General features: G+C 38.5%; 2 protein-coding genes across 2 annotated transcripts in view; one reads left to right on the top strand and one right to left on the bottom strand.

The window, feature by feature from the left end:
• Positions 1 to 4,666, top strand: part of LOC114475017 (probable E3 ubiquitin-protein ligase HERC6) — a 29,385-nt gene extending 24,719 nt beyond the window's left edge. The window contains exons 17-23 of the mRNA XM_028465686.1: positions 1,071 to 1,211; positions 1,591 to 1,757; positions 2,154 to 2,220; positions 2,296 to 2,366; positions 2,804 to 2,987; positions 3,733 to 3,835; positions 3,938 to 4,666. Coding sequence (XP_028321487.1) covers positions 1,071 to 1,211; positions 1,591 to 1,757; positions 2,154 to 2,220; positions 2,296 to 2,366; positions 2,804 to 2,987; positions 3,733 to 3,835; positions 3,938 to 4,155 — 951 coding nt within the window. The 3' untranslated portion in view covers positions 4,156 to 4,666. The remainder of the gene's footprint in view (positions 1 to 1,070; positions 1,212 to 1,590; positions 1,758 to 2,153; positions 2,221 to 2,295; positions 2,367 to 2,803; positions 2,988 to 3,732; positions 3,836 to 3,937) is intronic.
• Positions 4,667 to 5,942: 1,276 nt separating this feature from the next.
• On the bottom strand, positions 5,943 to 15,317 carry yif1b (Yip1 interacting factor homolog B (S. cerevisiae)). Its single transcript, XM_028464755.1, has 8 exons — positions 15,220 to 15,317; positions 11,672 to 11,774; positions 10,193 to 10,322; positions 10,020 to 10,124; positions 9,799 to 9,935; positions 9,416 to 9,571; positions 8,464 to 8,557; positions 5,943 to 6,767 (listed from the first exon to the last, which is right to left on the bottom strand). Exons 1-8 carry the CDS (start codon positions 15,254 to 15,256, stop codon positions 6,612 to 6,614), a joined length of 918 nt encoding a protein of 305 aa, XP_028320556.1. The 5' UTR covers positions 15,257 to 15,317; the 3' UTR covers positions 5,943 to 6,611.
• Positions 15,318 to 16,528: the final 1,211 nt, after the last annotated feature.

Below are 16,528 nucleotides of genomic sequence, written 5' to 3'. Positions count from 1 at the left end.
GGTTAGATGGGGGGCTGTAGTGGGGTTAGGGGTAGAGTTAGAGTAACAAATGACACATAATGACAGCCTTCATGACACCTTATTTATGCTAGTGACAGATGTCATGTCATAATAATGACAGCGTAGTGTCAGCCTTATATATAAAACGTCATGTAAAGTGTTATCGAAATTGTAAAAGCAGTGTTTTTTGCGACCCCATGTTCGTTCACCTGAAATTTAAATGGGATTAGTAAGAAATTAAAGAAAAAAATAATAATAAATCAATATCTGAACTGGCACCTCTTGTCACTTTGTGCACAAATCCTGGCTACTCTGTATTTATTACACATTATAACGACTATGATAAAAAACTAATTATAGAAAAAAAGGTTTTTGGAGTCGCCAGAAATGTGTGATATAAAAATAGGGTTTATGCTCATGCTCTAAATCAGACATAGGCAACTGGCGGCCCTTTGTCTAATGTAACCCCAAAGTAAATGTACAAAATAACAGAAAAATACACAAAACAAAAGTATAATATCACAGGAAAATACAGTAAAAAAAAGAAATACACAGACAATACTCAAAAACACAGAAAACTACTAAAAAAAATTAACAATAGTGGAAAATGACTAAATAACACAAAACGGTAACAAAAATACACAGACTGACTCAAAAAAGTACACAAAAAGACAAGAAGAACACTGCAAACCGACAGTACAGTAACAACAGAAATACACAAACATGAAACATTACTTCCAAAAATGCAAAATGACAACATAAATACACAATATGACTCCAAAAAACATACATTTTACACAAAAGGACAACAGAAAAGCACAAAAAGCAATCATGACAAGCAACAATCATACACAGAATGGCAGAAAAACACACAAATTTACTATGATTGGTCATTATTCTAAATGCTGACATGAATGTTGATAATGAGATCAAACACGTTTGTGGCTGTGATAGAAGATGCCCACCTCTGCTCTAAATCTATTAATCACTGTATATCTACCTCTAATCATAGATCTCTAATCATAGATCCTAATGCTTGTTTAAAAGAGACGTGCATTTCTCTGCCCTAGGTCCAGTTTGTGGATGACAGGAAGCTGATGGACGTCAACAAACGAGACCTGTTCCTCCACGTGTTTGAGGAGCTGATGGCACCAGAACATGGAATGTTCATGTACAATGAGAACCAAACCGTGGCCTGGTTTCCTCCTAGAGTAAGACAGCTCTAACTAACACATGGGAATTCCTAAACTTACATGTTTATTTATGACATCAATAGGACTGCAGTATAGAGTTCAAACATAAATATTCAAAAACATTTAGTGCACTGCAGTAGCTTGTACTGTATGTCAAGGCTAATTTAGATCTTTAGTAGATTATACAATATTCAGAATGTAGAAAGTCACATACATTTTTTAACGACGCTGTCATTAGAAATTAGGATAACGGGAACAAATCTTTGCATGGATTTGAAATGCTTTGCACTCTCAGTGAGTCTAATCAACTAAAACCAACAAACCATACGTTGTTGGGTTTTTTTCTATTTAGTGTTGTTCAGTTTATCCAAGTGTTTTATTTGTTCAACCAAAACAGCCAAAGATGGAAGAGAAGCATTACTTCCTGTTTGGCGTGCTGTGCGGCATGGCTCTGTACAACCACAATGTGGTTCACCTGCTTTTCCCACGCGCTCTTTTCAAGAAGATGCTCCGGATTCAACCCAAACTGGAAGACATGAAGGAGTTTGACCCTAGGCTGGCAGAGTAAGAGCTTTTTAAGCAGATTTAAGCTGGAAAAGTAGTAATTTCATAATTATCGTGCAATAGTTTGCACTTCCACGTATAAATAAATGATAAAATATGTACTAAAATATGTGTTTTAACATAATTATGCTCCAGAGTTTTTTTTTTTTTTTTTTTTTTTTACAACATTCTGAGCAAAATGCTGTAGCTAGACAAAGGGGGAACTCGGATTCAGAAATAACAGAAATGAGGTACTTGAGCCCAAAAAGTTTGAGAACCACTGCTCTAAAGGGCCAGATTTGGCCCCCGGGCCTCGAGTTTGACACGTGTGCTGTACAGGATCAAGGACGTATGGCTGAAATGGTTTGTACGTTTGTTGAACTTTGAGTGTGTGTGTATGTGTGTGTGTGTGGTCAGGACTTGCAGGCTCATCCTGGAGGACTACAGCAGTGATGACCTCCAGACACTGGAACCTACTTTCACTGTACGTATTGTTTGCACTTTCTTAGTTATGGCCTAAATGAGCGAATGTGCTCTGACATCTCTGTGTGTGTGACAGATTATCTGGGGTGGTGAGCAAGTAGAACTGGATCCTACAGAACCAGGAAAAGCTGTCACTGAGGCCAACAGGTGGGAGGTTTTCAACAAAAACAACCTTAATATTAGCAGAGCTGTAAAGAGTACTGATACTGTCTATCCTACTGATTGAAGTAAAATACTCAAGTATAAGTAGCTCAATGAAATAGTACTTTAAGTAGAAGTTACTTTCAGTTACTGTCTGGTCATTTCATTTTTTTGTAGTTTCACAATGTCAGTTGATCGTTTTAAAAGGAAAAAAATAATTTACTCAGTAAATGTTGGGTGTAAAAATGTAATAAATTATTTTACTTCTTTTAAAACGTCTTTCAGTATAAGTAAAATGACTGATATATAAATATACTCCAAAAAGTACAAGTACCCTTAAAAGCAACTCAATTACAATAGTGTGAGTACTTGTAATCTATTACTTTCACCTTTGAATTTTAGTTTATACTTCCATTTTTCTCACACTATATATTTCTTCACAGGAAAGAGTTTGTATCTGCCTACATCGACCACATCTTCAATAAGTCAGTAGAGAAAATATTTGAAGCTTTCAAACAAGGCTTTTTTAAGGTGTGCGACATCGACATCGTGGAGTTCTTTCAGCCAGAGGAACTGCAAATGGTGATGGTTGGAGATGAGAACTATGACTGGGAGATGTTTAAGCAGGTGAGCTGAGAAACAGATGCTCAACAGGACACCAGCCGCTTTGTTTAGAGAGTCTTTTAGTTTTGAAATGCAGAAAATCATCAGCGTTAGCTTAGCGGTACACATAGCATGAAGAACACTGACTGTAAAGTAAACATCACTAATAGCTCAGAAACTGTTTAATATAGGATAACCAAATTCGGTGTGTGGCTTCAGGTTATCAATACCTTGATGGAGTTCAAAAATGAGAAGCGCGCAATTATTTCTTCCGGCGTTATTGCTATTTTTCCGTTTTTTGTTTTTTCAACTCCATTCGAGGTATCTTCAAAGGGGACAGCTTTTTGCAAATGTTGATTAAAAAATGACAATTTTGGAGTCATGGTAAAGAATTTTTTTTTTTACAGCATTTTGAATTTGAATGTACTGCAGAATTGTCTCTTGCTAATTAACTCACGGACTAAGAACAATCGTTTCTTGTGCCAGAAATTGCAAGTAAAAGCCTCGACTGATGTAAAAATCACATTCAAATCTCATCTTTTTTTTTAATCTTCCTTCCCTCTACTTGTGATCAGAATTACCTAATTTTGCCTGAAATTGCCGGGCCCCAACTATTGCTGTGCAGCAGCTATAATTACATCTTGAGTTCATGCGTCACAACTCTAGAGCAGTGGAAATCGCACATCGTCCTTTTGAATGTGTGATATTCTTACGGTGAATAAAGCCTTGTAGGACTTCCCTCATCTTTATTTGATTATTTTTCTAACAGAACACGGTGTATGAAGGGGAGTACCACGCTACGCATCCCAACATCATTACCTTTTGGAACGTGTTTCAGAACCTCAAAGAAGAGGAGAAAAGAAAGTTCTTCTGTAAGTTTTAGAGACAATTGTGCATCTGGTTTTAAATACTTCATATGAATATTTTCATGTGATTCAGTGGTGTTTCCCCCCATTCTTCCTGTCCCCATGCAGTGTTCCTTACAGGCTGTGCCCGAGTACCTTACTTGGGGATGAAGAGCATCAATATGAGGGTTGCGGTTCTACCCGATGCCACTGAGCTCCATATGCCAGAAGCCCTCACCTGCCACTTCCTGTTATTACTGCCCCTATACGGGCGTTACCCAGTGAAGAAAACCATGAAGGCCAGGCTCCTGAGGGCCATCAACCACAACAGAGGCTTTTGGAAGTAACAATACCACATATACATGCACTCTTTTCTCCACAATCGGTTAACATTTATTATGTTATTAAAGTTAAGGTTTTAATCATGAATATTCTGCACCAAATAACTGAAAAAAAGAAGTGATCATTTACGGGTTTACATAAAGAGCCAGAAGCATATAATAGTCGACTAATCCACAAAACAGCAGCCGTTTTTTTGATTTGTGAATTCTTTATTTTCTATGAAACTTAAAACTGTGCTGCTTCCATTTAGTGGAAATGCACTGCTAATAATTCAGCATTATTCATTATCTTCACTCAGACATTTAAACATTTAGTTGTGGAGTCAAACAGAAAGATAAACCAGAGTTTACCACAAGATTTTTCTTCTGTTTTTTGTTGAAGTGGATTCGGGTTGGATTGGATTATGTTGTTAGTCCTGACTGAGATGTTTTAAATAATCCTTCATTTCTGATTCATGTCAAACATGTTAAATATGGAAACAAAATAAAACCGGTGTTTGTGACTGAATACGTTAAATTAGTGGTTCTCAAAATTTTTTGGCTCAACTTTATTTCTGAATCCAAGTACCCCCTTTGTCCCACTACAGCATTTTACTGAGAAAACTATTTAAATTTTTTATAGTTTTTTGCATACCATGCCTGGGCTGGAACCAAGACTGACAATTCTTCATTTTCCTCTCTCTCTTTTTTTTTTTTAACCTTGTCTGCACATTCTGTTAAAGATCAACACTACAAGAAGTGCAATCTTTTTAAGACAGCAATGCATGTTTTGTTATTGGCCAAGCTCGCCGGGACCGGGAACCCCCAAGCGGTGCGCCCCATCCAACCTTTGTGTATATATGTGTATGTGGTGGAATAGCTCCGGAGGGTGGAGGTGGTGGCCGCACCCTCCGGGGGGGGGGGGGGTACAGGCGTGGTACCCTCCACCCCCAGCCCCCCAAGGGTTTGGTATGGTTGTGTGGTGCACCAAGTGAGTGAGTCAGACCAGCTGGGAGTGAAGTATTCATTTAGGAGGCCTGTCTGGTTTTTCCTCTCTCTCAAGTACCTCCATTGCGTACCCCTAGGGGTACACGTACCCCCATTTTAGAAACATTGCTTTAAAGCATTTCCCAATCGATTTTATTGTATTGATGGCATAATTTTGACAGATGCACATGAATCACATTATGTGGCCCATATACTATAAACAGTATATAAAGGTCTGCTAGTTAGTATCACATTGCATATGGAAAAAAACAACGGTGGGACAAAAAGCCCAGAAATGACTCTGAAACATTTCAATGTTTATTTCACATTTTTTTTATTATTAAGGTCAAGTAAAGCTGGCCAGTGGTGAGGTAAGAAACAACCCATGTTTGTAACTCTGCCCTGTCCAAGGTTTGTAATCTATTTTAGAAAGACCGCTATAGGAATACAAATAGAAAACACTTTGGACACAATAAGCAAATATACAAGTGCTGGGTGTCACATTTTTAATCACATTGTAGCCTTTTAAATGACATGGCTGTAAACAAAAGCACAAAATGGGTTTTAAAACCATTTAAATTAATGTAAATATTTACCCTGACTTCATAGTGTGAAAATGTGATACGAAGATGAATAAACCTAATAAAGCATATGAGATAACTTCTCTCAAGTATCCGAAAATAACAAAAACGACTGTTCTGGGAGTACTAACCATCTCATTGTCCCTTTCTTTATTTTAATGTTACTTTTCTTTGTTCAGATATCACTGCAGCAGCTCTGTAAAAACCAGGAATTAAAGCTGCTACAAACCAGTAAAAACAGTGGTGTGACCCTTACATGTTTCCAGTGACTGGGCAGTTTTTTTTTTTTAAATTTAAAGCCATCTCTAAATATTAAACAGACAAGAAAAGAGTCCCTGATTGGAGCTCATTAATGACCTCTGACCCTGGTTGATTAATTTATTTCAATAATCAAAGGACGGTGAAGAGACGGTTTCTGAGAAGCCGTAAACGTAGCAACATCCACACAAACACGTCCGCTGTACACAAACTTAAATATTCCTAAAATACATCATTACAAGTAATTACACCATAATAAAAAAGACAAACATTTTGAAGCCATATTTTTCTTTTTTTAGCTACAAACATAAAGATCTGACATAAAAAAGGCAATACTAATGACGAGGTTGTGCAGAGAGAGAGGAGGAGCCAGGCCTCAGGTCATATGACAGTCCAGAGCCAGTAAAGGTGTCACTGTGTCCTTCCATCACTTCCATGTGCGTTTGATATGTGACAACATGGCATTTCCTATGATGGAAGGCAACCACATGAGTTAAGTTCCTCTTCTACAGTTAGGAACCGTGGTGGTCATCACTGTGGGATGATGAGCAAGTCCTCACTGCTCTTCCGGGATGGGTCAAATGCAGAGAACAAATTTCGTATATGTGTAAACACATATGACTGTTAATTTATTTATTTAGGAGTGAGTGAGTGGTTCTATCTGACGAGGTGGTAGGTGAGCCAGTACATGAAGATGGGCTGAGCTGCTGCTATGGCCATGGTCAGGTACATACGCAGCTGGTTTCTGGCTCCTCTGACCAGACGCCCTTCAGCCGCCGCCTCAGAGAGAAGCTTCAGACGCAGAGAGCGGATCTGGAGAAGAAGACGCAAGCACATCCTGGATTTTTGAAGGCAGATCTTACGACATTATCAAGTTGATATGGTCTATTTAAATTTACTCAGTCAATATAACAGTGTTATCAGCATAATTACCCAATTTGATTATAGAATGTTAAGCGCTCACACCGAAAGCAACTTCAGCGACTCTGGTGACTCGATCACATTCAAAATCAATGTAACCGACGCGACGTCAAGCGACCTCTCTTCAAGCGATGCAACTCACGCAATTCGCGTCGCTCAAAGTTTAAAACTTTTCAAGCGACTTCGAGTGACGCTGTGTCATGACATTCGATCTGCAATGAGTTTCTCCCTACGTCACGTCATTGATGAAGCGAGCAAGAAGCTCAACTATGTTCACGCGACTCATCACAGACGATTTAAGCAACTATAGTTGCTGAAGTTTGGCGTGAACTCACTTCATCGCTCCAGTGACGTGACGAGAGTCGTGTGTGTCTGCAGAGCCAAAGGGAGCACTGAGAGGGCTGCTGCATCCTGATCACTTCTTCTCCAGCTGGATGTTTACAGCACTTATAGATGGCGCCGCTTGTACTTTGGGTTGTAGACCCAAATGTAGAGCTGCTCGATTATAGAAAAAATTATAATCACGATTATTTTAGTCATAATTGAAATCACGATTATTCAAACAATTATGTCAACCAAAAATGTCAGCCTTCTCTCTGTAGTGAGGGAGGGCTGCAGCCTCTGACTCTACAGACAGTGACGGGCGGGGGAGTTACCGCTTGAAAAGCTTTAATTTTTCAACTTTGAGCAACTAGTCGCATCGCTTGTAGGTAGGTCGCTTGACGTATCATTTACAATGATTTAAAATGTAATCTTGTCGCTGGAGTCGCTTCAGTCACGTTCAGTGTGAACGCACCTCAACACCTCACAGCATCTTCAATATTGTATAGTGTGAATAAAATATCCAAAATAGGAGAACTTACCTGGCTTGTATTACCATTTTCAAAAAATTAAGTAATCTTTTGAAATTTAAGAACTGATTCATGATAATTAATAATAAAAATCCTGATTCATCTATTATTTTCCCCACTCATAAAATAGCCCTAAACAGAACAGTCCGTCTCATGAAGGAACAATAAATACTTATTCAAATCTTGACACAAAATTACATAAAAATGAAAAACAGACTAAACTTGTAATTACATTTTCATTGAGGCAATATTTCAGTTGTGCTGCGTGTTTTCAACACTTTAGGGCGACCGTGGCTCAGGTGGTAGAGGGTCGTTTCTGATCGAGAGGTTGGGGGTTCGATCCCAGTACCTGACTATGTGTCGAAGCGTCCTTGGTCAAGACACTGAACCCAAAGTTGCTCCCAGTGGTCGACTAGCGCCTTGCATGGCAGTCCTGTCCCACTGGTGTGTGAATGTGAGAGTGATTGGGTGAATGAGCTGATATGTAAAGAGAGACTGCTTCAGTGTGGGGATAAAGCGCTATATAAATCAAGTCCATTTTAGTCCATTTGACCACTTTAAACTCCAATCTTTGCTATGCAAAGTATTCTCGACAGAAACATACTGTGTTCAGTGAACATGTTTTAGGGACAGGTGGTGCTCGTTTTAGACAAGCTAATGCTAACTACATCTTTCAGAGGTCTTTTAACAGCTTGCAACAGTTCAGTGACATGCTCAGAAATAAGTTGTTCACTCACCATAAATACAAAGATAGCAGCACAGCACCACAGCAGTGAGAGATAATAAGCCGTCCTCCCAAACAAAAGGCCAGCGACCACGCCCACAATCATCCTGTGGAAACAGAAACCAGTGAGATGTGTCACATGTAGGAATGTAACGATTAATCGTAAGGCAGTTAAAAATCGATTCATAGGTGTCACGATTGACATCGATACTTTGAAAATTGAATCGCAGTACTTTTTTTTAAACAGCAGAGGGCGCTATATATTTATCCCTTCTCTTGTCCAGCAGTGTACCGGTGGGCGGAATCTGCTACTATTTTCTTTCTGGCCGCCTTCTACTCTTACATGTTAATGTTACATGTTAATAAATGGTTCCTTACCCCTTTTGCACCGAAAGAATATCTGTAATATTACGTGAATATCTGTAAAAGTCACGTTTTTCTATTAGCTCTGTCTGCTAGCATAGCATCTCTTCTTCACTGCTAGATTAGCTGCATGCCAACCGACCACTGGGTTACCAGCGCCCTCTGCTGGTCCAAACAAATATCTGATGTAAATCAGTGCAATGACGGTTTTTTTCTTTTTAAGTCCAATTGTTAAGGCACAAAATACATTTTCAGTTGCACTTTTAAAAAGAAAAACAACTATTATGCAGTTTTGAATTGTTGACTATAGAAGCAGAATTTAAATTAATAAGCTTCTTCATTTGTATTATTCCTTTATTTATTTCATTCAAGATTTATTTTTAGTTAAATTGCATTGTTGTGAATAGTTTATCAAGGGATTCTTTTGACAATGAAAAATAAAAGGAAAATAGTATTTTCTAGTTTTTTTCCCAAAAAACAATGAAAGAATGATTTTTAGTCATCATTTGACTACAGTCCCATTTTGTAAAATAAAGCGTGAGAGAATCGTTACATCCCTAGTCACATGTCATTCAGAGCAGATGCATGGATTGAGGACTTACCCCACGTATTTGTAGCCTGAGAAAGCCAGTAGATCTATAGTGGTGAGGTCTGTGTTTACTGTGACGAGGTAGAGGGACAACAGGACAACCAGAACCTCCATGACCAACCACACCAGTGCTGAACTGGCATGAACTCCCAGCAGCTCTGGAGAAAACCTGAGAGCAACACAGAGCATGTTTATCATCTATGTTCATAATCTGATTACCATACTAAACATCTACCGTGTTCTCAGTCAGTGATTAATGTTCAATAAATTAGACATAAAAAACTAAAGAGTTTAACTTTAGAGTAGGAGCCGAGCATGTCCCAGTCTAAATAAAGCAAACAGCTGTGACCAATGGGAAACCAGCACTGATGTGTGTGTGTGTGTGTGTGTAGGTACCTGTTCTGTGTGCCGAGGGCCAGTCCAGCCACCAGTAGGTAGGTGATGAAGCCCATCGAGGGAATGTAAAGATCAGGAGCATTCACATCAAAGCGTGGAGCCACTGGGGTGTCCTGCTGGTAGCTCACCTCCCAGTTCTACAACGCACACACATGTAGGTAGAGTGGTTTTAGGCATGTTTACCATGAACTGTACCAGTACCAGGAGAATAGTGAACTCACCTTATGCATGTAAGGGAAAACTAAAAGGCCCAGCTTCTTTCCCACATACAGCGTATCCACAGCAAAGTAGTACTTGAGCTTTGAGATGGGGATGAACCGGTCCAACTGAAACAAGCACCACACGCACACACCATTTATAACTCCTATTGAGAGACGTCTTTAGTCAGACTTACATTTTTGTCCATCATCTCTCTTCCCTGAGTAGCCAGTGAGCTTCCATAAGCCATGGCCAGGTTGGACATTGGGTCTGTCAACAGAGAATGTCCAGATGACCCTGCAGGTGGAGGTCCACCCTGCTGGTTCCTAACACCACCAAATCAAAGAGCACACAGGAAGCCATCAGCTTTAACACCCATCACACTTCTACTATTGTATGTTACAAATGAGACTTTTTGTAATTGATTAGTTGAATTAAACCACATTGCTTTATTAAAGCAGAACTAAGTAACTTTTTCACCTTTATAAATCCTTCTCATAGTCCCTGTGAAGGTAATACAAGTGTTTATGGGGTGATTGTAGGTCTTTCATCCCCCCCTACTGTCTTTCCCTGCCTCTGACCCGGTACCAGTCTCACAGCTCTGTTCTTGTGACAACATGTACTGCCACTGACACAACATTTCTGTAAATAAGTGTCAACATACCAATGTAAACGAATAAGTACCTCCAATAGTGCTTTCTGCAAACAAAAAATAGGGTCTTTCTTACCAGTGACACCATTATAGTGCAATATTCCAGTAAACAATATATTGGTTCCTTTAACAAACGGTGACAACATTTCTCTGAAGACCTAGCTGCACATTTTAGTGAAAAAGCAGAAAAAGTTTTGAAAACAAGAAAATAAATTATTTATTTATTTATTTTTTTAATAATCGATACTTAGCGAAAGCATATCAATAATTGATCGTGCGAAAAATATCACGATATATCGCCGTATCGCGATATCGTCACACTCCTATTTACGACAGCCCAATACACACTGGTGCGTTCACACTGAACGCGACGGTAGCGACTGCTGTCACTTCAATCGCCCGTGATGAGTCGCTTGAACACAGTAGTGCTTTTTGGTCACTTCATCGCTCCAGTGACGTCATTACCAGGAAACGTGTGTGTGTGTGTGTGTGTGTGTGCGTAGCAGGGTGACAGGGGAGACAACTGGCTGATCACTTCACTTATCATAAACAGCGCCGCTTTTAAGGTATAAATGGTCAACTTACAGAGTTACTAAAGAATGAGTTCACTCAGAATTTAGGCTTATTCAAGATTTAATTTTGCCCCGGTGTCACGTACCGAGTTTACCTCCGTACTGAGATTATAACACTAACCTAATCCAAAACACGTGTCCATTCACTTTGAAAACAAATATAAACAAAAATAAAAATTTTTTTTTTTTTTAAGCAAAAATTCATTTTTTGGTTGTGTGCGCATATACAATCTCAGTACATGACACTGGTATATTTAGGAAGCCTCCTGCTGCCCCTCTCACTGAAGTGGGAGGGAGGAGCTACTGCCTCGGGGGGTGTGGAGTGTTTACGACAATGACATAACCAAAAGGGACCTTTAGGGGGAGCGCTAAGCGCAAGTTACGTAGTTCTGCTTTAATAATTAGTCAATAGTAAACAAAGGTAAGCAGATGCTGGCTGAGTTCCCAGTACCTGTATCCTGCCTGTGGTCCCACCTCGGCTCCACTGGTATTTTCAAACAGCTGGCTGCCATCTGAGTCGTCCATAGAGCTGTTTCTCAGACGCATGTTGGCCTCTAAACAAAAAATAAACACTGTTAAAAGATTATGATGATCAAACAAATGCTAAACTATCAGCTATAGCAGTGGTTCTCAAACTGTTTTGGCTCAAGTACGTATATTATCTTATTTCTGAGTCAAAAAACCCCCCTTTGTCTGGCTACATTTTGCTCAGAATCCTATGAAAATACAACTCTAGAGTAGGGGTTCTCAACTGGTCTTACCCTGGGACCCACGTTTTGCCACGCTCATTAAATCGCGACCCACTCTTTTTTAGAATTCAACCAACCAAATGTAGTTTTTCAAAAACATAAATCTATGTATTTTCCTGGGCAACATGCATTTCACAGCACACCCGTCAAAAGAACAGTTTATTTCAAAATAAAAGACAAGTCCAACATGAGAGACGTGAAGTAGTTAGTTATTTTTGGCCAGCTGTCCGCGAGCCACCCAGTACAGGTCCGCAACCCCTTTTGGGTCCTGACCCACCAGTTGAGAATTGCTGCTCTAGAGCATAATGATGTAATGAATGACTGATAACACAAATGTTAAAGAACCCCATTGTAAACAAGTAGAATTAAAGTGTATTTAGTGCCTCCTGAATGGATTTATTCGTATAGTTTATCATTTGTGGTCATCTCTCGACCAAGACGAAGCCTTTACTTACAGTTTGTACCCCCTATAGTGCCATCGCGTACCCCCATTTGAGAAACACTGTGCTATAGTATTTATTTTATTTTAAATGTGAGCAAAATCTCAGAGAGAAAGTGGAGACTTGCGCAAATCAAATACATTCTAACGTTAAATAAACCTTTGACTTTTTGGCACACATGTTCAATGGTTGACAGAATAATGAAAAGAGCTTGTTTTACTTCACTTCCAAAAGAAGCAAAACAACAACAAAAAACATTATCACACACTTATCACAAGACCAGATTACATCATCTTATGGAGCCACAAACACTGAGTTTGGACTCTATTTCTCAGTAATTCTGCATTATTCTACTGAGCGGCTGACATAAGAGTATCCAGTGCTAGCCCAACTCGCACACAAAAACATTATTGATTAAAAAAATAAATAATAAAACTGAATCTTCACTTGCTGGCCAGATTAACCAGTTAGAGACTGAAGGAAACATTGTTTACAGCCCACTATATTCACTCTGTTTAGCTTTGTTAGACCAAACATACAACTGGCTTGGAAAAACCTTCATGAAATAACAGTTTAAATAAATACATCTAAAAAAATAAAATAAAAAATAGGTCAAATTACAGTAGCTGAAGCACCATAATGTGCACATCTATATTTGATCTATTTTTACCTCCGTCGATCAATTACTGAACAGAAAGAGAAATAGATTTTGTCTGGATTTGGTGCAGGCCCAACCCATAACCTAAAAAAAAACAAACAAAAAAACTAGTTAACATGCTACCACACAGCTAGGAGGTCAAAGGTCCTTTTTTTTGTCATTTTGTTTACACTAGTTCAGTGCCCGTAGGAAGTATGTATTGCTATAGAAAAGTGGGAGGTTTAATATTTAGCAATGTAATAAAGGATAGCATACATCTGCAGCTTGCTGAGCGATAGAGAGAGATGTGTGTGTGTAGCTAGTCGACTGAATGAACTGTGCAGAGCATAATATTTAGCACTGTAATATAGGCTACATACAGTATATACATATATATATATATATAGTGTGTGTGTGCCTATTTATTTTATTGTTTTTTTATTATTATTGTTACTCACCGATGCACTATATGTGCCAGAAGTTTGAAATAATAAAGATGAACAGGTAGTGAAACACCTTTGGTACTATACATAATTCACAATATTCAATTTCAAGTAAAACCATATTTTTCATCAGTCCGACTCCCAGAGTGTTTACTGGTTGGTGGTGCTGGGGTGAGTGAGGCCGGGGCCCGGCAGCCTAGGCCTCACGGGGGGTCCTGTCTCCCATGTGCCTCGTCCTCCATCAGTACCAGATAGCGCCTTCCTTTTTAAACAGCTACAGGTGTTGCAGCCAATTGATCAGCAGTTTTGTGCAATGATGATGTGATTTTAATTACAATTATTATTAATATAAAACTGTATTTGTAGGCGCGCGCACGTCACTCACCCCCTGGGGCTTCAGTATAATTTTTTTCTCCTACGTTTTTGCAAATATGTCCAAGTTCATATGACGTATGTTGTGAAATGTACAATGTTCGATTATTTCACACAAATGTATCTATTTCACAGAGCTGTCTTTAATTTCGTCCTTCTCCTGCTGGGGGCGGAGTTTCCCGTTTTACACGATTTTGTGCGTAAGGCAGGGTCAGAACTGCCGTGGAGGTGCGCATATCATCTCACCAGTTTTTTTTTTTTTTTTTTTTTAAATAAGTCCCAAACGTTGCTTGTAGTTTTAAGTGGTGTACGCTTTCTTTTTTTTGTTTTTGTTTTTAAGTACGCAGCGTTTCTAAATGAGGGCCCTGGTGACTGAGGTTTCCTATCCAGCAAGTTTTCCATGATAACCTGCTCTGTCACACCTGATCCTAATGCAGCTCATTATGAAGCCTAATGACACATTAATTAGCTCCAGCTGTGTTGGAGCAGTGACATCTCAAACATGATCAGACTATTGGAGCTCTGCAAACGACATCTAAAGTGAACAAACAGGAGAACATAGTCTAACAACTAATGGCCGATAAGTTATTTCATGAACTTGAAAATTAATATTTTCCCTTTGCAAAACGCCTGTATGTTTAATATTGTAATCCTGAGGCATTATTAAACGTTTTGAGTAATGGAAATTAACGAATCCGAAATGACAATTAGGAAGCAGTGATATATCCTGGAAATACTTACAGTCCAATCATGGAGCCTATAACTATAGTGAGTGCATTCATTTTTAGGAGAACCTGAACATGTAGTTTTTTTTTATTTTATATTTTTACATAAGATATTTTTTCATAACTTAGGCCCATATCAAATTACTGAATAAGAAAATAATGTAAAATGTTCATTTGGTTTAAGATTCTATCATTTTTATTGGCCGATCTGGTATATTTGGGGCAGTAACTATCCGTACGTAGTCTTTTCGTAAGTAGCGCTCCTCATTGGCCAGTTTAGGTCACGTGAACGCCCCTCATTGCCCAGTACTTGTTTGCTATTAATACGTGGATCACCAGGTTACAAACTAACCCTAAAATAACACCGCGGGTTATTCGTATGGCTCCGAATATTTAATCTTCAAGCACAAGAAGATAATTTACAGGAAATAATTTGATTTTAACTATACTGTGCATCAAATAAAATTATGATTTCAATGAGGATCAAAACAGCAGCACATATTCTAAAAAGTACTGTTAGAACCACTACCTCCCAGGAATCCACCAGTAACAATTTGAGCACCATTAGCAGTTTGTTACACGTCATTCATAGTGCGTGTGAAGTATTATTATTTAGACATGTTCGTAACTCACGTTGTGTGAACCCGCTGTGTGTTCCGCTGTAATTCATGCGTAAAGCAGTCGTTAGCTATGCTCCAGGACACCGGGCTATACTCACCCGGAAGTAAACGCCTTCTTTTTCTTCTTCTTCTCTTTTTTTTTCTTCTGTCATCTTCTTCTTCTTCGGCGAGACCAACGAACACCAGGATAACACTTTGCTGACACCTGCTGGTATAACATTCATTGCACTCTTTAGTTTTAAAGAAAACAGTTCGAAAATTCAGGTTTTTACTATCTAAAATTTCAACAATACACAGAATAACCATGACTGGTGATGCACTGGCTCCTTCTGAGACTAATATACACATTTATGAACCCAATAGAAGCTTAAATGTGCAATATTTTTTTGTAAATACAAATCAGTTATTCACTATGATATTGACTATTGCAAGCGTTCCCAAGAAGACCGGTGAGTTTTTCAGGAGGGGAGAGTATGGAGCGCCTCATGATTCTACGTATTGCAGCTTTAAAGATGTTGCAGCGGACCAGAAAGACTAAATATATCACACACATTCATTAAATATATTAGACAGACTGTGAAACGATCAGCATGTGCAGTAAATTAATAATTGTATTGCATTTTGGTGATATAAAGAGAGCCAGCAACGGGCCTGCATTATTGATCAATATCCATATGTGTCAATAATAGTTATTCTTTACTTCAATAACTTTCCCTCTTTCCATTTAACATTATGTGTAAGCCTGAAATAATAATGCATTCCTACCTGTAGAATATACTGTATCATTCCAGGCAAGTGATAGCTGTTGAACATCAGGTATCAGCAAACAACTATGAGCCGCCCAGATTTAAAGTGAGTATAAATCACGTAAACCGTTATAGTTTTATTTTCTTTGGGCATCACTGAAAAGGTGGGAACAACTGAAAGTGTGAGAAAATATCCGAACAAACATAAATCTTCTTAAATCCCTACTGTTCTTCTTGTTTGTCCTCCTCACACAATAAATGACTGACCAAATACTTTCTTTGATAACATTTTGTTTTTCTAAAAGCTAGTCGCTGGCGGTGTTTTTTGTGTATATGCTATTTTGTGTACCTATAACAGTAAACCATCTGCATTTTTTTTTATTACAATTAAAAGCACAAAAAAAAAAAAAAACATCATTTATGTAAAAATGGTTCATGAATTAATTGGGAGGCGGGGTAAAATGGGGTCAGACTAGGACTGGGCGATTTTGAATAAAAAAAAAAAAAAAAAAAACTCAGATTTTTTAAAGAAAAATTTGAGTTTTGATTCAATTTTCGATTATTATTTTTTTTAAA

The sequence above is a fragment of the Gouania willdenowi genome, chromosome 13, assembly GCF_900634775.1.
Source record: "Gouania willdenowi chromosome 13, fGouWil2.1, whole genome shotgun sequence".
Classification (NCBI taxonomy): Eukaryota; Metazoa; Chordata; class Actinopteri; order Blenniiformes; family Gobiesocidae; genus Gouania; species Gouania willdenowi.
Note: the sequence above shows the minus strand (reverse complement) of the source record. Positions and strands in the feature narration are given on the sequence as shown.